Source organism: Condylostylus longicornis, unplaced genomic scaffold (genome assembly GCF_029603195.1).
Source record: "Condylostylus longicornis isolate FDR11 unplaced genomic scaffold, ASM2960319v2 ptg000020l, whole genome shotgun sequence".
NCBI lineage: Eukaryota > Metazoa > Arthropoda > Insecta > Diptera > Dolichopodidae > Condylostylus > Condylostylus longicornis.
This window is the reverse complement of record NW_026577989.1, coordinates 1,429,448-1,454,136: the sequence shown is the minus strand read 5'-3', so window position 1 is coordinate 1,454,136 and position 24,689 is coordinate 1,429,448. Positions and strand designations below refer to the sequence as shown.

General features: G+C 24.4%; 1 protein-coding gene across 1 annotated transcript in view; it reads right to left on the bottom strand.

The window, feature by feature from the left end:
* The window catches only part of LOC129606636 (nephrin), a 504,217-nt gene that overhangs the window by 100,589 nt on the left and 378,939 nt on the right, over window positions 1–24,689 (bottom strand). The window contains exons 9-11 of the mRNA XM_055517050.1: window positions 17,972–18,108; window positions 2,128–2,287; window positions 406–543 (exon numbers count right to left, since the gene is read on the bottom strand). Coding sequence (XP_055373025.1) covers window positions 406–543; window positions 2,128–2,287; window positions 17,972–18,108 — 435 coding nt within the window. The remainder of the gene's footprint in view (window positions 1–405; window positions 544–2,127; window positions 2,288–17,971; window positions 18,109–24,689) is intronic.

Here is a 24,689-nt window from a genome sequence, read left to right as displayed (position 1 = left end):
AGTTCTTCTATTTTATTCTGAATTTTTTTTCTTTTATATTTTTCCCAATTGACTTCGAGATTTTAAAATGTTATACAATGATGTTTATATAATGTATATACAGAATACATAATGCAAATCTTATATATTTCACCATTTAGCTTATATATATCACCTACATAATATACTATATATATATATATATATAATATATTAAATATTTGTAACTTGTGGTTGTTAACAATCGCGTTCCTTTTATTATACATATACTTATACCTATTGCATTTAGAGAAAATATTGCAGTAATATTAAATAATTTAAACAATTTCTATTGGAATTAAATATCTATATATCTATTAAATTGTACATACATAATATACATAATATAACAATGAAACGTTTATTTTTAGCTATTTGTACACTTACCTGCTACAGGTATTCCATTTTGCCACCATGATACTTTTGATGGTGGATTACTTGAACTCGAATCACAAATCAAAGTTGCTTCTGTACCAGGTTTCAATTCTTCTGGTTCAATACGAATTTTAACTGTTTCAGGTGGAACTGTAATTGAAATTAAATAAAAGAAAAAAAAAGCATTAAAAAATAATTGGACAAACAGAAAAAAAAATAAATATTTTTTATTTTTTTGCATTAGTTTTTAACTGTAGATCAAGAATCGTTTGTATTTCGGATGTATGTATGTATGTTTGTATATGATAGGGAAAATGAGAGTGTTGAAAAAAATAAGAGTATAACAATAAATATAATAATAGTATTTTTAAAAATTCCTAAAAGCGAATTTAAAAGAAAAAGAAAAGAGAAGGAAGAGAAATAAAGAGACAAAGAAGAATATAAATTTAGAGACCGAAATGGAGAATAAAATTGTTTCTTATTGAAAAGTTTGCAAAAAAAGAGAAGAAATCAAAAGAATATAAGAAAAAAGTTGGGAGAAATTTTTTATTTTTCAAAATGTCAAAAAGCCAACAGCATTAAGAACAAAGAACAAGAAAAAAAAAATAAGCACACCTCAAGAAAAGAATGAAAGGATATTACAAAATATTCTACCCCCTTGTGATTTTGTTTTTGTTCCTTTTGATGGAGGTGTTTTTAAAGTTACTGTTTTATAGTATAAAGGCATCAAAAAATCTCAAGAATTATTGCACTCTATCGCAATACTTTTGAATTTCTCTGCCATTCCTTAGTGTTTTTATATTTTTTTCGTTTCTCTTAACTTTTAAGTCATTCAGTATTCTTAAAAGTATACTTTATTATGGATACATTAGGGGCTCTGATAACAAAAAAAAAAAAAAATATGACGATAAAGATTTTGGGATTCGATGCATTCTTTGTTTTTCAGTCTTTTTCTTTTTCTCTTGATATTTTAATTTTCTTTATTTCGTTTTTTTTTTTTTTGGAGTACATTTGAAGTGAAATAAGGTGACATTTAAAATGGCAATGTCTGTAATTTTATTTCTTTTTTTGCAACTCTCCATTTTCTTTCATTCTTTATAGTAATTGCAATTTTTCAAGAAATAAGTATTCTTATAAGGACAAAATTTACGAATCGAACCATTAAGTTTAGTAACATTCATTTTGCCCTTATAATTTGTTTTTTTTTTTTTGTGTAAAAAAGGGAAAGTTTTATGATTTTTTCCATTTTTACACCTTAATTCTTATATATTATATTGGGTGCTTGAGGGAAACTTTTTTCACAAATTATTAAATTGAAATCGAAGTGTAATTATTTATTTTTTTTATAAAACGTAACGCGTTTAATGTGAAAAATATATATGTATACATAAAAAAGAATTTATTATAAAGTGTTTGAAAATTAAAGTATATTTAAAGTGCAATAAATTCAGTCTGAAGAATTATTGAAATCTCCTTATTATAGATTTTGAAAGGTAAATAAATAAATAAAAAAAAAAATGGATGAACCCTCTTAAAAATCAATTTATTTAACCTTTGAATTTTTCAATAACATTTTCTTGATTTTTCACTTTAATTATAAAACTATATATAATTAAAATATTTTAATTAAAAGGAAAGAATATGAATGAAATTTAAATAAAAAAAATAAAATGGCTATAAACAGAATATAAGGGAAGAAGGAGTACAAAACAAATATTTATAAAAAAAACTTACAGTGTACACTTAAAGTTTTTGATTCGAATAATGGTATTTCGGTTGCAGCATTATGTGCTTCACATCTATATCTTGCTTGATTATCGGTAACATTTGCATAAATTGTTATTTCCGCTGAAACTGATGATTTATCTGTGTTATGTTTAACAACTGAATTAATCTGAAATTATAAAAAAGAATATATGATTACGAAAAATGTTATAATTAAAATTCAAAAAATTTATAAATTTCTTTTTTTTTTAAATTTCCAAAAAAAATGTTAATTATATGTGTTATGTTGGAATATTGTCAGTTTTTACCCTAAAAGGCATTAAAATCGGTATTATGAATTTGCATTACCAATTGCAGCGATAAAAAATAATGGTTTATTATAATATAGACTCAAGTATATGTTTTTGATCAATGTTAAATTCAGAGTCGATTTAACCATGTCTGTTCGTCCTAACGATAATTAAAAAACTAATTGAGCTAAAATCACAAAATTTTCAACAAACAATTTTTTACAGTAAACGCCAGAAACCTATTTAAATTAAATATGATCCAGGGATTAAATATGATATGGTTCGACTAGCTGCCATACAATTTTAAAATTTATTTGGCTATATTTTAGAAATTATATGGTAGAAAGCTATGGTATTGATATTTCACAGAAACAAAATTATTAGGGCTATCATGTTTAATAAAAATTGTCGAAATTTATCGACTGGCTATGTTAGCTGCCATACAATATTGTATAAGTTGTTTGATTATAGGACTCAAAAACGCTTGAAGCTATATAAAGATGAAATTTTGAACAAATGAATTTGTTATATTCATTATTAATCCAATATTTTCGATTTGAAAAATTTCCTTAACAATTTATTTCGAAAATATTCATAAAATTTTAAAAACGTATTTGTTCTTGATTTAATTCTTGGGATAAATTTGAAAATTTGTGAATTTTACTGAAATTTGAGATTATGATTAATTTACAAATTGCAAATATTGTCATATATTTCTACATAATAAATATAAATAAAATTGATAAGCAAATATTAAAAGAAATTTTAAGCACAAATTATATTTTGTTGTTTGTTTTTTTAAAAGAAAGAAATGGTTTTCAATAATTTCTTGTAATAAATTATTTTCATTTAATCTTTCGGCTTCAATATTTTTTTTCTAGAAAAGTTGAACCGCTTCATAATAAATCATATAAATTTTAAGTTTTTTCGGTTTTAATATAAAACAATTCTATGTATGTTCAAGATATTGGGCACATAATTATAACATCACTTTAAAAATCTACTAATAAAATCCTTGCAACAAATTCAATTTCCCATATAGTAAAAAAATTCTCTGTTTTTTCTGAACTATTCAACAAAACTAAATAAAGTTAGAAAAAATTAAAAGACAATTTAAAAGAAAAAAAAAATTTTCAAACCAAAGACAAACTTTTTCCTTAATCCTCTTCATTTTAATTGCTAAATAATTGTTATTTTCATTGGCTTGTAAACACAAAGAAGAAAAAAAACAATAAAAGAAATTTATAAAATTTAAATACTCTGATAAAGTGAAATCGTTGCGTTTTATAAAAATTTATTTTTCAAAATTTCATTATAAATATCACAGCAAACCAGTTATATTTGCATATTATTTATGCAATATTTATATATATGTAGCTAAGTACACAGAATGAGTGAGGAAAGTTTTGGAAAATAAAAAAAATTATTTAAAATATATTTCAACTAGATAGTCTTTTCGATCCTGTGCTAGTAATAGTAGCTCTATATATATGGGAAAAAAAAACATTCATTATTTATTGCTCCTATATAAAAAATTATATTTTGGAAATAAGAACAGTCATGGTTTAAATTATTTTAGTTGTAAAATTTCTGATAAAAAAAAATAACGAAATATAATACTTTATAAAGTGTAAATAAATTCATACACACATTAACAATAATATATACTTTTACATATGTATGTATATAATGTATTAAATAAAATATTTCAAGTCATAAAAGAAAACAACTGAAAATCGTGTACTATAAATAAGAAAAAATTATTTAAAGGAAATTGTGATAACACTATTCAAACAAAATGTATAAATAACTTGATAAACGAAAAAAAAAAAAAAAATTATTTTGACATAAATTAGAAATTTAGTGTTGTTCAAATTTATCAAAAATTTCAATGACTTTCATTCAACAATGAAAACTAATCCAATATAAATGAAATGATATTCATATCGAAATTAAGTGAACTAAATATTAAAATGAAAGTTAGGAACAATGAATTAATTTTCTTTAAAATATTTAATACTAATTTAATATATTCTTTTTGAAAATCGTATATGATAACTGAGATTTATATCGAAATTAATAAAGCATTCAATATCATTACTTTGAGATTTCTTTAAAGTGGTTTACCCGAGAGGAATATAACTCTGGCAAATTTCAAAAATTCCGTGGCAAAAGTATATAAAGTAACTTGGCATCACACTCATTCAAATACATGGACGACATTTAAAAAAAGTCAACAATTTTATTTGAAGCCTGTATTAATTACTCAGCAGATAATCTGTAATAAATATACAAATAATCTGAATACTAAACAGATAATCTGAATTACTGATACTGATAATCAATATTATTAAACAAAAAATTTGAAAAAACAAAACTTTTCCGTAATAAAACAATTATTTTGCCTGTGTTTTTGTACGGTAACTGTTGCTGTTGGAGTGCCGCAAACCATTTGAAGAAATTGTAAATTTAATAGAACAAACGTTTAAAATTAATTTTAAATAAATTGATCTATTAAAATGCTGAAAGATTTCATGAAATCTAAGAAATTAAAAAAATTTGAAATAGAAGATAAAATTACCAATAGATTAGAAATTTTTGTCCAACTTATATGAAGTATCTACTAATCCACTAGTTTGATCACTGCTCTGGAGTAGTGCTCTACTAGCTGTCTACTAATCATTTTTTACTTTACTTTTTTTATTTTTAAATTGTAAAGAGCTTATCATTACAAATGAACTTCTCAAAATTTTTACATTTAAAATATTTTTTTTTTTTTGTATTTGTTATAAAAAATTTAAGAATTCTAAAAAATTGTGCTGTAAGAATAAAGATAATGGTAAAATGAGATGCAAGTATGAAATCTTGAATATGAAAAATTGAAGGGAGAATGGAAATATTAAAGTACCAGATATGAAATGTGGAAATAATTATTGTGTTATGTGATACTCTTTTTGAGAATTTACAACGTAACAAAACGTAATTAAATTGATTCTTTGTATCTGTGTGCCGAATGCCGAATAAACCGTCAAAAAGTATTAGTGATGCAATATGAAAAATGGTAAGCATGTATTTTTATTGAAATAAAATTATTTTTACTTTTCTAAATAATTTTTATTAATAACTTAAAAAATTTACCTATTCTTTTTTTTTTGTCTTAAACTGACACTATTAAATAGCAATATCGAATTAATCTAAGTGAATGAAATCAAAACAGAAGTATAATAAAATTTAAACTACATAAAATACTTATACATATACACATAATACAGTATAAAATTACAAACAGAATATCTATGTGCACTTAAGGTTTAAGTACTTCTATACAATTACTATACTAATATTCTAATCTGAAATTGATTATGTACATAATAAATATATGTATATATACATAAGTATAATTTAGTTTTTATTATGCTTTTAAATGTTACTATACGAACATAAAAGTTGGCATCAAATTCTCTATTTTTTTTTTTTTTTAACAAAATACAATGTTCGATCTATAAACAATATTATAGGTACATGAACTTACTATATACAGAATAGAACAGATATTCAAATAATTTTACACTATACAAGTAACTATAGTATATAGAATATATATCTAGCTATTATTTTATTTTATATTACTTATAGATTCTGATTCTTTTATATATATATAAATTGTATTATGAGTTAAGCTACATAAAAGAAGGAATTTCTGTATATACAGATAATAAAAATTTTTATAAACTTTAAATGTAAACACATTAATATATGTTGTATGTATAGGTACACTAGTATAGATAGTAGTATATAGTACACTATTTAAAAAAAAAAATAGTACCTAATAAGAAAATAATAAGGTGTTTACTGGGTGCATTTCAGATTAAATTTTACGTCATCTGGTAATGTATAAAATTAATCTGTTTTATTAGCTATAAAAATTATATACATATTGATAATAAATTTCATGTATGTATATCATGTATATATAGAGAAGTGGCAAAGCTTATAGTATTTGCACGTTTTATATAGAAAAATAAATAACGCTGGTATAAATATCGTGAATTAAATCTATATAAATTTGCTACTATGATGGTCAGGAAAATATGTACTGTGACTAATTGCATTAGAAAAAATTTTGAAAAATTTAAAATTTTAATTTAAAAATTTAATTTCTAATCAATATTTTGTTTTCAAATATAATTTCAAGAATAATTAATGTATTTTAATTGAAAATATGTAAATATACCAAGTATTATTAGAAATTTACATTAAAAGGGATTTGTTATTCTTAGAATACACATAAGAAACATGATTAAATAAATTTTTTACTTGTCGCACATAACCGGAATCAATTTCTCATTAAATATGTAATTAAGTTAAACCTTATAAATATACCATCTACTTTTTAAAAATATTTCGTTTCATTCACTTGAATCAATTTAAATTTTTCTTATTGAATCTTCTGTCTTGTCTTAATTGTAAAAGATTTCTTAGAAGCAAAACACATCATAAATAAAAATATTAATTTCAAGTTTTTCGCAGTAAAATTACGCTACATTTCAGTTAAACATTCCGCATATTATACTAAATTAAATTTTTAAAATACTAATTTTAACAGTTTATGTTTTCAAAAGATAATTTAAACTATTATTATAATTTTTTATATTCATATACATATTACAGTTAATTGAAAATTATATAAATATATTTTCGAAAATTAATCCTTCGAAAAACATTTTCTCATTAAATTCAATCACTTTTATATTCCACCCTGTAACCGTATTACACAGTATAGTATTTAGAAAAAGGATTATGTTAAACGAGTGAGAGAAAAACCAAAAAAAAAAAAAGTAGCAACATAAAATAAAATGAATCAAAAAAAAAAAAGGATACATTAAACGGAAAAACGCAATAAAATTACAACAACAAAATTAAAAAACAAAAATTTATCATAAAAACAATGAAAAATAAGGCAAACGAAAAAAAATTTATAATTTGATGCTGTAAATTTGGTGTTTAAAACACGAAAGTACAACAAAATGCAAAAAAAAATAAACTTAAAAACAAACAATAATTGGAATAATAACAGAATGATAACAGAACAAGGGCAATGTTGAAAGCAACCAAAAAAAAAAAAATATAATGAGAAAAAGAGAATAGAACAAAATAAAACAACTGAAATAACAAACACATGCACACACAAAAACAACGAGAAACAAGAAGCAAAAACGCAAGCAACATAAAATGTAACAGAAAAAAAAAAAAGAACAAAGAATTAAAAATGTTTACATTGTTTCATTCAAATATTTTTATATGCAAGGACATCAATTCTGCGCCAAGTAAAGGAGTATGTTTTTTTTTTTTTTTGGAAAACAAAAGAAGAACGTAATAAATAAAAAAAAATATAGAATTTTTTGCCCGTTTTTCTCTTTTTTTTTTATTAAAAAATACCCCTAAGGATATCGAAGTTTCTATAGCTTTTTTGATAAACAAATACTTTGAAAAATAATGCATTCCTTCATATAGCTCGGTTTTATCACAATAAATTTCGATTTTATAATCACAAAATTGTATACTCTGCTTTATATCTGAAGCAAATCTCAATTTTTAGGACAATAATTATAAAGATTTAATTAGTCGAAGAGGTGAAGTATAATAAATTTGATAATAATTGATTAATTCAATATTTTCACGAAATTTTCACTAATTTTTTGAGCAATCCTGATAATTTAGTATTGTTAAAGTATTTGTGATTTCATTCAGAGAAATTGAACTTACACGGATATCCTGTCTTTATGTAAAATGTCACTTTAAATCATTTCAATACAATGCCACATATTTATTTGTTAAAATTATTTTCGCAAACCCCAAAGCTTCTTTGTATAACATTTTCGTATTCTGGAAATGAACAATTCTGTATGTACGTATATGTTAAATTTTAAATGAAAATTATAATGAAAGTATGAAAAATACGATATACGATATTGTTGTCATTTTATTTGTTTTACAAGAATTAAGTATATACGGAAGAATGGCATTCTATATATAAAAGATCAGTAACAGAAAAACAGGTAAAATGCAAGGAATAATAAAAAAAAAAGGTTACTGCGAAAGGACTTTATTTTAATATCAAATGTCAAAATGAACAATATGCAACAAAATAAGGTAAGTTTAAAAGAAAAGAATAAGTTTTTGTTCTGTGGAAGGGTCACGGTCGACGTCAAAAGGAATCAGTTTTATTCTTTTGTTTTTATTATAATTTTTCCTAAACAAAGATGAAAAGGAATCGTTTCAAATTAAAAACAATATTTTTATATAAAGAAATATTTGTTTACTTAATGTGAATTTTAAATTTAGAAATATTTTTAATTTTGTCTTGATCAAAAAGTACCTTCATAAGAATCAGAAATTTTTGGTGCAAAATTCTTGACATGTAAGTTTCAACTTGTTTGTTTCAGCATAATATTATATAGTTCTTGATTTTTACAATTATTAATTTAATAATTGCTAGATAAGTAAAACTTTTAATTAAGTCCAAACCTTATTGTCCGTTCCTTGGAATTTGTCTTGTCTAAATTATTAACTGAATTTTCTATGCAAATTATAAGACACAAATTTTTTTTATGTATAATCTTAAAATGAAGCAACTCAGTCGGCTGTGCCTGGAAAGAGGAGATACTTGTAAATTCTGAGGGGAGTATGGGGAAACCTCAGTGAACATTCTAGGGGTAGAAATTTACAAAATAATCTTAGAATTGGATAGATAGTTCGTCTTTTGTTCCTTCCTACCTTTTAGTTCCCTAATATTACTATTAATAAAAAATGATGAAAATTCAATTAATAAAAAATGGCGGAAGAAGACTGTGCTGTTATGCTTTTATAAATATTAAAATATATTTTTAATGCATAATTGCATATGTATGTGATAATCCTTAATGTTTACATATTAAACAGCGTACCCATATACACGAATAAATTTTTCTTTGTTTTTTTGCCATAAAAACTCTCAAATCCAGAATTAGAGCTCAAATTTGTTAAAAATTTTCATTATTGATGTTTTTTACTTTTATCTTTACTTTTTTTTTGTGCAGTCAGCATTTCAAACTTTCTGACTCTTTTTTTCTTTTTTTTTTTTTGAATAACATTCAATTTTCGTTAGCTTTTTTTTAATATTATGTTCCTGTACTTATATACCTACATATACATAATTCATTCACAAATATTTGCAGTAAAAGGTGAGAGCATTAAAGCAAAAAAATGTAAATATAATAATATAAATTTACACACGTACATACCTGTGCATTATTATAATAAAATTTTATAAAATTTGCAGATTTTATAAACCTAATTTCATTTTTCGCGCATAAAATTTTTATATAATCGTACATATAAAACGTGTGCTAACAATAATCTGGATACATGGTAGATAACAAAAAAAAAAAATAAAATACAAAAATAAGACGGTTTTATTTTTCTGCTGACTTGTAAAAAATTTTAAATGTGTATATTTGTATGTGTGCAAGAGCATAAGAACTAACAATAATAATAACCATAATGATAATAACAAATTTGAACAACAAACCATTAGTTTCAAAAAACTTTTAAAGAAATAAAAAAAAATTAGATAATAAAATTTAAAGAGTTCATCCTTCTAACCATAGGATATAACATGATGGTAGGATGTGATTTTCTTTTAATGATAGCATATAACTTTTATTGAAACAAGATCACAGAAAAAATTTGAACTTCTACAAAGTCTAAAACAAATTTCGATTAATAATGCCAAATTTGTTGCCAACTCAGGAATTTGCTATAAATTTGCTATATTAAATATAGATTAACTATTTGCTTTAACTATTAACTGAACAAATTTTTACAAAATAACATTGAAATCTTGACCTTGAAAATCACTTTCAAATAAATTTTAAAGTGATATTTAACCATGTTAATTTCGACTAAAAATTTATTTAAAATATTACAAAAACCTGTACTTACTCGTACATTACAAATGAAACACGGAATTCAATAAATTATTTATTCACTTCAAAAAATTTTACTGAATTTGAATATAATTTGAATGGAAACCGTATACAGGAATTTTTATATTGAACAAAGGAAGAATATTTCCTTAAATCATCATAATGTTAGTAAATATAGCGAATGCAAAAAAAAAAACAATACGAAAAAGAGCACAGGAAAATAAAAATTCTACAAAACTGTAATTTTACTTCATCCTTTTCATCCCAGTCTGTTTTTTTTTACATGATTTCCTTAGTTCCTTATTTTTCTTTTCCTAAATACATTTACATATTATTATTTCCATAGTAACTTTCTATATAGGTATACTTTAGTCCTTCTTCAATCATTCCCATTGAATATGATGTAAAAAAGAAGAAAGGGCAAAAAAATAAAAAAACAAAAAATCCTATACCACAAAAACCGACCTTGTAAACATGTACCATCATTTTAAGCTCATATATTTATACTATATAGTCAAATTTATATCCTTCATCACAAACAAAAACACAAAAAAGTAAAAATAAAAAAAAAACGGAGAGAGCAACAAGAAGAAAAATATCAGTAAAAAAGAAAATGAAAAAAAAAAAATTTTTTTTTTGTTGTTTTTTTGTTTTTTTTACAAATACGATGAGTTCACGTATGCTTTTAGAATGATAAGAATGTTATTTGAAGTTTTCTCTTCAGTTTCGTTTTTTTTTTTTTTTCATTTTTGTTCGCTTATTACCCCCATCACATGAATTCACCATGTAGTTCAGGTAACAAACGCAAATCAAGTAAAATATCTACTCTTAGTCCTTTTCTGTTTTTATTTTTTATTTTTCTTTTTGTTTTTTGTAGCTTTATGCTACCTATCTATGGCAAAAGCTACACACATTATCATACAAGCTTTTATCATTTATACTTTGTTGGTTATGCATATAAATATAATAAAATTCTCGGAAAAAAAAATTTAATACAAGTATAAGGGTAGTATAGGTTCCGTATGACAAAATGGAGTTGAACGAAATATAATTGAAGAAGTATTATAGAAAAAAACTCGCGCACAAAAAAAAAATACAATAATAACAGAAAAAAAATTTACAAAATCAAAAAAAACAAGAACCCAAAAAAATAGAGGAATAAAAATAAAAAAAAAAATGAAAAATTTTCATAATCTGTAATCCAAGGGACCAGAAGGCAAATCTAGAATTATCCCCAAATGATTCAAAGAACAAACATTATTTATACATATATATATATATATATATGTATAAATGCATATATATATATATATATATATATATGCATTTATGTATATAAGTAAACACATGCTGTTATCACACAGTAAATACTTTTACTCCTCGCAGTCTCTCTATACTCATAATATTACTACCGACTGGAGGAATTTTATAGCCTCAGAATATTCCCAACTGAATAATACCATTATCCACGAATAACTACCTACTATCTATGTTTTGGTTGCGTTTTTTATCATTGCTATGGTGCAAAAGAATAATATAATGAAAAAATAAAAAACAGCAAGAAAAAAAAGTGTGTCAAACCAAAAGTCATATAAGAAAAAATAAAAATAAATACAAAAATAAATATAACATTTTTACCCTTTAAAAATTCCCGTTATTTACTTTTTCTGCTCGTTATCTGCTATTGCTGCATTTGTTTTTTTTTTTTCTGTTTAACTTTATTTTATTAAAATATACAATGCATATATAAAATAAACTATGTATGTTGCTTACATAAATAATTCACGAAACTTTCATATTATTCATTTATGTATGTAAAAAAATTTTTATAAAATAATAAAATAAATAGAAATATAAATCTGATATTGTATGAAAATCTTAAATGTCTTTTATTTTGCTCAATTTTATTTTTTTTTTTAAATTAAAGGAAGCCTACAGAGGCCTAAAAATAAATAAAATATTAAGAGTTATCCTATTGTTTACGTGAATAATAGTATGTATGTATGTGCATTTAGACTAAATTCAACTATTACGAGTACCTACAATTTACTGTAGACGGTACAATTCCGGTGAAAAGTCATAGCACAGAATTATAACAATTATAAAGGTAATCTAAAGAAAAAATTTTGTAAAAAGATAAAGAAAAGGAAAATTTAACATGGAGAAATTGTTTTCAGTTCTTTTTATCATGTTCCTGTTAGGTTACAATCTAAATACAAAAGGTTAAAAGTTTTCGAAATAATTATATAGTACATCTCTAGTATTCTATATACATAGTGCGTCTCTACGAATTAATTATTTTTGTTAAAAATTAATTCCTTAATTTGCTACTTGGGTATCAAAGCACTTTATCGTATGATTAAATTAACATTACTTTTAATTGTATTAATACATTATTTGATATTGTTATTGGTTTCACTTTAACATATTGTTTTATGCAGGTATATTAATAATTATGCCTATAATATTTTTTTCTAATTAAAAACCTTAACTTAAACTTGAATAATATGTTGTTAGTTCTTAAGAAGAATTGAATGAATAAAGACTAAAATTTAACAGGTTATGGGCCCAGATAAGGCCACCGCGTGGTACTCGAAATAATTGTTCTTTTTTATTGTAATAGAAATATATACTATCGGGTATTTGTTTAATAAAGCGGATTTAAATATATATAAAATAAAATGAACTCCAGTGCGAATATAGAAAAGTTAGATGACCATAACTATGAATCGTGGGCATTGCAAATGCGCAGCGTATTAATATATAATGATTTATGGAGTTATGTGAGTGGAAGTGAAATACGTCCTGTTCTAGAAAAAGGTGAAAGTTCATCTGGAAGCAATTTTCATGACATTCAAACGTGGGATAAATATGATGAAAAGGCATTGGCTTTAATTGTATTGGCATTAAAAGAAAATCAATTGCAGTATGTGAAAAAGGCAAAAACTTCGAACGAAGCTTGGGTTATGTTAGAGCAGGTTCATCGTTCAAAAGGGCCATCACGAAAAATCATGTTATACAAAAAGCTGTTTCAAATGAAAAAGAAATCAGATCAAACAATGACAGAGCTTTTAAGGGATTTTCAAAGTAGCGTGGATCAAATGGAGGAGGTTGGTGTGGAGCTTCCTTCTGAATTAATTACTATTATGTTATTAAATACCTTACCAGAAGAATATGAAAATTTTTGTATTGCGATTGAAAGTCGAGACGTGCTACCGAAATTAGACGTGCTGAAAATTAAATTAATTGACGAAGAAAATAGAAGGGAGGACTGTGCTGGTGAAAAATATGAAAGTAATCAAAATGCATTTTATTCAAATGTGCATAGAAACAAAGTTTCAGGTAACAAAAATGTGTTTAGCAAAAATAATGAAGGCCAAAATAATTCTGATAAAATCAAATTTAATGGTAACTGTTTTTACTGTAAAAAGCATGGCCATAAGAGTAGTGAATGTAAAAAGAAGAAAAATAGAAATCATTCAAAAGGAATAGCAATGAGTGCAGTTATACATGATAATACGAGCGTTACTAATACAAACGATTGGTATGTAGATAGCGGAGCGAGTGCACACATGTGCAACAACAAAAATTTATTTGTAAGTTGGACTTCATATGAACGTCGTTTGATACATATTGCCGATAACAATACAATGGAAGCTTATGGGACAGGTACAGTTGAATTTAAGGTAATGGGAAATGCTGACAAAATTATTTTACATAATGTAATTTATTCACCAAAATTACGTCATAATCTTATATCTGTTTCCAAGGCTGTCAGTTATGGTATAAAAATTATTTTTCAAGATACATATGCTACATTTAAAAATAAATATAATACTTCTGTACTAGTTGCAAATAAAATTAATAATTTATACGTTGTAGAAGCAGAAAAAATAAGTTCAATGTTTGCACATGAATCCTTAAATGATGATTTGGTTAAGTGGCATCAAAGAATGGGTCATTTAAATTTTAAAGACGTAATTAAAGTTAAAAATATGGTAAAAGGTATCGATGAAAATTTGAAATTAAATAAACTGAGATGTGTAATATGCGAAAAGGCGAAAATTTCCCAATTACCATTTAAAAATTCAAGCAAATGTGAAAGTGAATTATTGGGAATCATACATTCCGACATATGTGGTCCCTTTAGCGTACGATCATTAGGCGGAGCACGTTACTTTGCAACTTTTATCGATGAAAAATCACGTTATGTTGATGTGGCTTTCTTGAAGAATCGAAGTGATATTTTCGAAGCATTTAAAAAGTTTCAAAAATCTGTAGAACGAAAAACTGGCAAGAAAATTAAAATTCTTCGCACAGACAATGCTCGAGAATACCTATCAAAGAATTTTAACGATTATTTAAGCAGCCAAGGAATTTCAAGACAGTTATCAGTAGAATATACACCACAACAGAATGGCATTGCTGAACGTGCAAATCGGACTTTATTAGATATGTCAAGATGTATGTTGTTGCAGTCAAATTTACCAAAAAGTCTATGGGCGGAAGCTATAAATACAGCAGCTTTTATTCGAAATCGTAGCCCTTGTAGTGCTTTACCTGGAAAAACTCCAACTGAAATGTTATTTGGTAAGGTACCTGATATTAATTTTTTAAGATCTTTTGGTTGTAGGGTGGTTGCACTGGAAAAAGGTCCGAATAAGTCAAAATTAAATGCGAAAGGTCAAATTTACACATTTGTTGGTTACTGCCCTGAAACAAAAGGTTATCGTCTATGGGATGGTTGCAAGTCTATTATTAAAAGGCGCGATTTACGATTTTTTGAAATATTTAATCCAAATAATTACATATGTGAAGTAGATTTTAAATTAAAAAATATTTCTGAAATAAAAAAAAACCTGATAGACCCTCTGGATGTTGGTAATGGCAAAAGTGAAATTCTTCAAAAAGGAACTTGTGACAAGCAAAACAATGTTAATACTGATGATGAACACGACATAGATGAAAATATAGATGAGGAATTTTTATCCCCGAATTCTGAACCAGATATTGAAGTATTCGAAAAATTTGAATCACCGAAAAGTATAAAAAAGTTGAATTCTGTTGAAAATAGAAGAAAATGTGGCAGACCGAAAATAATAAGAACGGGCCAAAGGGGCAGGCCCCGGAAACTTTATGAAGAAGTAAACTATGCATTAGCAGATCCTTTAAATATTACATCCTTCGATAGTGTAATGAAATCTGACGATAAAGATTTATGGATTGAAGCTATGGATTCTGAACTAAATTCACTACAGAAAAATAAAACTTGGCGTATAGTTGAACGTCCTAAAAATAGAAAAATACTTGGTAATCGATGGGTTTATTGTGTTAAAAAGAATGCAGATGGCTCGCCGAAATATAAAGCGCGTCTAGTTGTCAGAGGTTGTGAGCAAATAATGGGAATTGATTATAACGAGGTATATTCACCCGTTGCAAGATATGAAACAATTCGGACCGTATTTGCATTGTGTGCTGAGCTGGAACTTTATTTGCATCAGATGGATGTGGTTACCGCTTATGTTCAAGGTGATCTTGATGATGAAATTTATATGGAGTTACCACAGATACCAAATATTCAGCGAGATGTTTCAAAAGTGTGTAGACTACAAAAACCACTATATGGACTAAAGCAAGCCGCAAGACTATGGCACAAGAAATTAAGTACCTATTTACTTTCGTTAAATATGTTGCAAACAAGTGCTGATCAATGCTTGTTTATAAAATACGATGGCAATTCTATTATTCTTATTTTGATTTATGTAGATGATTTGTTAGTAGCATCAAACAGTTTAGAAAAAGTAAATGAGATGAAAAAACTTTTATCATTAAAATTCGAAATGAAAGATATGGGAGAAACAAATAATATTCTTGGTATTACAGTTGAGCGTAAAAATGAAACAGGAAATATTATAATTCATCAAAAGTCATACATAGAGAAAATTCTGGAAAAATTCGGTATGCAAGATGCAAATTCTGTAACAACACCGCTAGATACAAGCTTAAATCACGTATTGCAATCAAAATCTACAAACAAGGAATTGATTGAAAAGCCCTATCGTGAATTAATTGGGGCATTATCGTATCTATCAAATACAGTACGACCAGATATAGCTTATGCAGTTAATTTGCTCAGTCGATTTACAAGTAATCCGTCATTAATTCATTGGAATGCTGCCAAACGTGTTTTGCGCTATCTTAAAGGTACTCCTGATTATTCAATAAAATATAGTAAAACCGGAGAAGATCTGAAATGTTATGTAGACTCAGATTGGGCAGGCGACGTTTGTGATCGAAAATCGTGTTATGGGTATGTTGTCATATTTGGTGGCGCTCCAATTTGCTGGAAATCGAGAAAGCAACAGTGTGTGGCACTGTCGACAATGGAAGCTGAATATGTAGGTTTATCCGAAGCTGCTAAAGAAGTTATGTATCAAAGAAAATTATTTAGCGATTTAAAACTTCCGTTTTGTAAAGATAAAACAATTATATTCTGTGACAACCAAAGCGCAATAAGTCTCTCGAAAAATCCAACTCATCATAACAGATCGAAACACATTGATATAAAATACCATTATTGTAAACAAATGCAAGATGAGAAACTTATCGAAATCAAATACGTACCAACTCATGAGATGATTGCAGATGTTTTAACAAAAGGACTGAACAGACTAAAACATGAAAATTGTGTTAAAATGATGAATTTGTAAAGTGCGTTGATAGGAGGAGTGTTAAAAATTAATTCCTTAATTTGCTACTTGGGTATCAAAGCACTTTATCGTATGATTAAATTAACATTACTTTTAATTGTATTAATACATTATTTGATATTGTTATTGGTTTCACTTTAACATATTGTTTTATGCAGGTATATTAATAATTATGCCTATAATATTTTTTTCTAATTAAAAACCTTAACTTAAACTTGAATAATATGTTGTTAGTTCTTAAGAAGAATTGAATGAATAAAGACTAAAATTTAACAATTTTAAGTAGAAATTTTCATTTATATAAAACTCTTAATATACAAATACAATTAAAAGTTTTATTTAAATATTATATTTATAACACTCTTAATATAGAAAAAATTTAAAAGTGGTATAATAGCAATTTGGAAATAGCAATTTCAAAATGTCACCTCAGATTTCTTAAAAAATTTACAAACCTACGAAAAACAAAATGCAATAATTGCCAATATAAAATTAAATTAGCATTATCTACGGTCTTTGTTGCAAGAACATAATTTAAAATTAACGTTATCACGTCAAAATGATTTCGAAGTTCATATTTTTAATTGACCACTTTAGGAAAAATCTTATTAACAATATCCTTTTTATGATTCCATGCAAAAATTTGAATAATATTTATTACACCATTGAAATCAATGGTTTCTTAAGTAGGATTAAATAACGTATTCATCAAAAATATTGATTGCTGTCCGATTATCTGAGGCTAATTAAAATACTGTTCTCACTAATTAAAATTTGTATTAGAAATCATTATATGAATACTGATACAATGAAATATAATTAGAGTTAATTGACCATTTATATTCAAATATAATTAAAATAGTTAAATAAAATTTTGTTTACTTACTTTCTTGTCGTTTTTGTACCATGTTAATGTCGCTAATGGATTTCCGCCAGATGAAACGCATAACAATTTTTGTACAGTTCCAGCTGGTATTATTGAACCTTCAACATAACCGGATATTATTGGAGGAGATGGTGGCACTGAAAATACAAAATGTGAAAAAATTAAATAAAATTAAACAGATTTATAATATAGCTAATGAAATTAATTACAAATATATATTTGAAGAGAAATATTGAATTAATAATTACATCCTTACAATATTCAGAATGTAGATTAACTTAGTAAAGTAATTTATTACTCAAAATATTATGCAAATAGCAAAATTTAAAAAAAAAAAAAATTTTTTTCTCTTATTTATGGAAGATTTTTTGCATACCTTTAGGAGATTTTGATTTTTAGCTATAATAAAAGTAATTTTTAAGGTTATTTCAGTGTTGAGTATTCCAAAAATGGGTAAAACTTTTGTTCCTTACTAGGTGGCAAATCCCAAGGGTTTCCGAGTTCCAGAGATTTTAAGGAATTTTCATGAAATTTTTACTTATTCAAGGTTTTTGGATTATAACATCTATTCTGAAGAAGATACGAATTTCAAACAAACAGTTTGTGAAAGGCCTTATAAAGGGCTTAAAATATACATGCTGCTTGATTCTGTATTTTATGTACCTTCGGAATACCGAGCATTTGAGCTTTAGGGAAAATCAAATTTTTCCCTTGTTTTATTTTTTCACTTTCACCATATATATCATAAGAAAATTTAAGAATTTTTGGAGTTTTTTGTTTTGTTCATATAATTGTAGAAAAATTATTTTCAATAACTGAATTAAATATGTAAATGTAGTGAGCATTGTTAGTTAAAATTCAATTAATTTTTTTTGTATAATATTTAGTCTACCAAATAGCTTATATATACCACAGCATAGATATAGCTTATACATATGTGATACATCAATCAACATAGACTTTTAGAACTACTTTAAGTATATAGATACAAATATATATATATTTTTTTGTTATCCTTTATTTTTAATTCTATCTCATATTGTAGTAACAACACTTTAGTAACAACGAGAATTAATAAAAATAGCAAAATTCAAAACAAATAACAATATGCATACAAAATAGCAGAGTAAAGTATCAACTTGATAATACACCATTCCAAGTATATGTACCATTATACAGCTCTATATCTTGTATAATACAATATATTACGAAAACAATATGCAAACAATGTGCATGTTAAAATTGATATACACTTTACCAAAAAAAAAAAAAAATTAAGGAAAAAACATCATGAAATAGTACACATACCAACACATGTTCATAAATGATACATAACATATTATGTATGTTTGTCTAAAGATGTCATCAATAGTTGAAACAATAGAAATAACAAAAGTATATCAAAAAATTTAAATGACATTTAAGTACAAGTAATAATTGTAGTTAGAAAATGTAGAGTATGTACTTCATTATGGTAGGTAAGTAAATTAATGTTTTCTTAACACTTTTTGATAACAGTTATATATATATATATATATATAACTGTTCTTTTTCCTTGTTTCTTTTTTTTAATTTGCTTTTGTTTTTTGAAATAGAATTTTTCCCTTTTTCTTACCAACTTTATTGCATACAATTAGGAAAGTATTGTTTTCACAATCAATTAATTTTATATATTGAGTATTTTGAGAGAAATGTTTTTCTCAGAGTGTAGAAATATGGAAAAGTAAGGGGAACAATTATTTTCAGAAGCGTGACTGTCGGTAAACTATAATTTTTTACAAAAATTTATATTTGAGTTTCTTTTGGATATTGTATCGGATTGGTCAACTTATAGGGCATGTCAATGAATTTCGCAAACAGAAAATCAATTCAGAAGCAAATTTGAACATTTTTTCGAAGCCTGTTAATTGAAAAGTTTTTAATATTTTTGTTCATGTGTTGACCACATCTGATTTTTCATTACTTCCTTCTTTGTTTTTAAGAATGCATTAAAAGTTTCCCTCTTTTTCTTTTTGCCATACATTGTTGTTGAATAAAGAAAAATTATTCATACGAGATTTCCGTTTAAGCTTTTTTGTTTTTCGGATTGTTTTTGTTTTTTTTTTTTATGCTATTGTTGTTTACTTCTCTTTACATGTATTTATATTATAATCACATATGTTTATATATATACATATATATACATATATATCATAGATAATATACAAGATTTCATGTATAATATTTGAATATTTTGTAGTTTTTACAATAAGTGTGTATTATTTTAATATTTACAGTATACATTCATTTATTTACACATAAATATTATATATATATATATATATATATATATATATATATATATATATATATATATGTATTTTGTTTTACTATTCTAGAGATTATCCTTAAGAAAGTGAAAATTGCTTTGTTATCATAAAATAAAGACTTAATACCCTTTTTTCCTTCTTTAAATTTCCCTTTTTTACAAAATTTTTATTTTTTGCTTTTTTATTCTTCTTCAATGTAGAGGTAATAATAAATTTGAGTATAAAATATATACAGGTGCATATTTAAAAGGCACATATGTATATATATAAATGCAGATTTGTAAAGTATTGCAGATTTATAAAGATATTTTTAGTTAAAAAGGATCTCCATTAAAAAGTTTGTTATTATTATATATGTAATTATATTGTATATATTTTTAATATTATTATAGAAATGATTTTAAGTAAATTTTGTTTAAATATATAGAGAATAGATAGGTACGTATGTCTATAGATGTTTTAATTTTAATCTCCAATACTTAGTTAAACAAAAATTAATTTACAATGTATTTTGTGAGGAAGATTCTAAAATAATTTTCATATTGATTAGGAGTAAAAAAAGAAAAACTTTCAAGTTATAAATAAAGCTGATTTTAAGAATCTCAAATATAGGTTATATATTTTGTTTTTATTCGTTCTATGCCGTAATTTTATGATTGATCAAAAACTGGGTTCTTGAGACAATATTGCTAAAACAATATTTCCAAAAACCATTTTACAATCGTTCATTTGTCCGCTTTCAAAATATTCTAACTACTTTTAAACAATCTTTTAATAGAGAGCGATTTCATTTGGATAAGAGATTTGCTTCGCATTTTCAACAAATCCGACTTTGTCCAAAAAATGAAAAAATGCATATATACATATTTATTTTTGTAATATACCTTTATATCATAAAACTTTTGAATATTCGACAGATGTGATGTTATATAGTGTATTGAAAAATTAAATGTAAAATACAATGTAAATTTAATACAAGAATTACTATATATTGAAAAATTCACATACGTACATACATGTATTTTTCTATGTATTTTTTATATAATTGCATATATGTATATTTAAACCCATTATACTATTAGAAATTGGAGATTATTATAGATTGAAAATATGATGAAATTTTTTTTTTTTCTTTAATATAAACAGAACGTCATTTCCAAAAGAGATACGAACTTTTATTTTTACACCTATTTATAGGAAATCTTTTAAAACAAAAGAAAACAGAAGTTCCCTTATATCTATGTATATACATATATAGAAATGAGATAATAATTATTTTGATAATAAAATTTCTTGAAATATTTGGTAAAAGTTTCAGGGACTCATTTCAAATACATTTTGCATACTATCATATATTTTTTTTGCAGTATTTTTAGATAAATACTAAAATTTTCAATAAAACTAGACAATAATGCTGATATTTGCGAAATGTTCAAAGTACTGGACTACAATTATTGTAGTTGTTAAATAATTGAAAAATTAAATCGCTATTGAATTGTGAGCAGGAAATTTAAAAATTTTTAATACCTAATACTTTTATTTCAAATTAGAATTTCAATAATAATCAAGATGATTTTAAAATACGTAATTGCAATCTATAAAATTTTAAAAATATTTTAAATTTTCCAAGATTTCCTTTAAAATTTTTAACAGTAAGTGTGTCGTTTTGCTCCTAATTTAAAATGTATAATTGGTTTCACTAATTTTATTACAGTTTTTGACAAACTCAAATTTACATTACAAATATTTTTCTTACCAGGACTCTACTGTGAAATGTTATAACTTTGTAATTTTAAAAAGACGAAAATTATTTTTTTTGTCTTTTAGACAATCATATTTTGTTTTAAATTCATAAGAATATTTTGTAATTTCAGTTAAGAAAATCATCCACGTGTATATTAAAATATTTATCCTTGAAATTGATATTGTTATTTGTTGATTTTTCATAGAATATAGATAACAAAAACAAAAAAAAAAAAGAAACGCATAGGTACCCAACAAAAAACAAAATAATTGGAATACTAGAAATTGGTAAGTTTTTTTTTCATTTCGGTTGTTTTTTTTTTCAACAAAATTAAATTTAATATTATTATAATATAAATAGAAAAGAGTATAAAATAAAAAATTTTAATAAGGATGTGACGTAAATAAAACTACGTGCGTAAAAATAAAATTTTACTTATTATTTATTATTTATAATTATTTTAAAGAAGATAATTTAATAAAGTTGATTCAAACCAAAGGTTTGTAATGTAGCATTTTTCCATTCAACAAAAGAAAATACTGCATTTAAAAACAATTACTAAATCATTAAAATTACTTGAACTCAAATTCCAAATAATTTCAAAAATTGCATACATTTCGGATGAGACAAAAAAAATTTAAAATGACCTGAGAGAAAATTGAGAAATAGAAATAGAATAGAATAGAATAATAGAATAGAATAGAATTTAGGGAGTTGTTAAACTTTTTAATACCATGGCTTTTAATGTTTGAGTTATTTAATATATTGGGCAACAAATTGAAATTATTCTAGCAAGTATGTGTAATATGGTGATATAAATTTTAATTATTACTCTAGATGAATTAAATTAAATGGAAAATTGTTAAATCTAATTGAAATACTTGAAATTTAAATTTCCAATTGAAAAATTGAATAACTAAGAAATAAATTTAATGAGCACTATACAAAAATTACAAACTAAATGGAAAATTTATAATGTATTTGCGGAATTTCTCAAAAAAAAATTACAGAAAAAAAAAATTACATACAAAAATTATGAAAAATGAAAATAAAAATATTTTTTTCTTGATTTGCATCGCAAAAAAAAAAGTGACAATATTGGCATCTCAAAAGAACAAAGGTATTCTGCCATCTCCCACGTATTATATTAAAATTGATTTGATGTGGGTAAAACCCAGAAATAAAATGTTATAATAATTAATATTCTATAACATTCATCTACAGACCTATCAATATCTTTAAAAGTAAAAACAATTTAGACCCAGTATATTAATATATAGGACATATAGAAATATATAAGACATAATAGTATTGTATATAGATTATGGACTTATGGGGTGATGTATTATATTATATTGAATATATTACGAGTATGTACGAATTGGCATTCTAATTTTCTTTAACACACCTTTTAAATTGTAATTGTATATAATATAATAATTTTACAAGAAGCCTTCAAAATTCTGATATATATTTCCTCTGGATAAATAATTGCCAATAAAAACTTAAATTTTAAGGTTATACAATGTTATACATTATATTCGATTTAGAGTGTTTCTTTAAAACATGGAATAGCGAATAAATTTTTGTTTTGTGCCAAAGTAGGATGTAGAATGTATTAAACATTGTAGTCTATTTGTTTTTGGTCAAGCGAATGTTATTCGAGTTACAATTTTCGTAAATTATTTTAGTTCTAATTTAAATTTTGTATAACTTTATATGCCAAAATTTATATTTGAAAATTTAATAATTATTACATATTATATATTAACTGTGAATTGTATATATAAAAAATTCTTTCCTAAATAGGTAGTCATAATAAAATTGCAACAAATATACATATGTAAGTAAATACAACAACAAATAAACCAAATGAAAAAAATCTGGTACATTATGCTATAGGAATTTAATTTCATTAAATAATTTGGTGCACAGAAGCCACAGTATCAAGAACAGAACGCAATCTTAATTTTTACATAATTATAAATCACACGAAGACAATAACACTCCAGATTTTATCTACATGTATAATACTCTTTATGTTACCTTAATTTTTGGGTCTACATAACCCATCTAAATTATAATATAAAAATATGTTAGTAATGTTTAAATAAAGATTAGGATAAAATGGGCATTTATGACATAATTACGTATATAGTAGATTGTTTTCAATATGAATGTATTCTTGCGAAGCTTCGTACTAAACATACAGTTTCCTGAATATTATATAGGTGCTAAAACAAAACGATAAAGCGTGCAAAGCATAAACATTTTTATATTTTGTCTAATAAAATTCAAGATTATTTCGAATCAACTACAATATCAGTAGCTTGGCTGGTATATGAATATAAATTTTTATATATTGCGAATAAATGGCAACCTGAATTAATTTTAAATTTTCCCTCATATACTAAATTAATTTTTTATAATATCTAGCTAGAGTGTCCTAATTTTTTTTGTCAATATTTTTGCACATATTTGAATTTAATTTGATTCGTACTATGGGCTTCTAGTTTATAATGAAAATTTGGAACCCGTTTTCAATTTCAATAATTTGAAATTCTAAAATCAAAATCAAAATTCTTACAAATTTATTTTATTAATTTTAAGAGTTTGTGATTGCTCAAATTAATTAATATTATAATATTGGAGCAGGTTAACAATA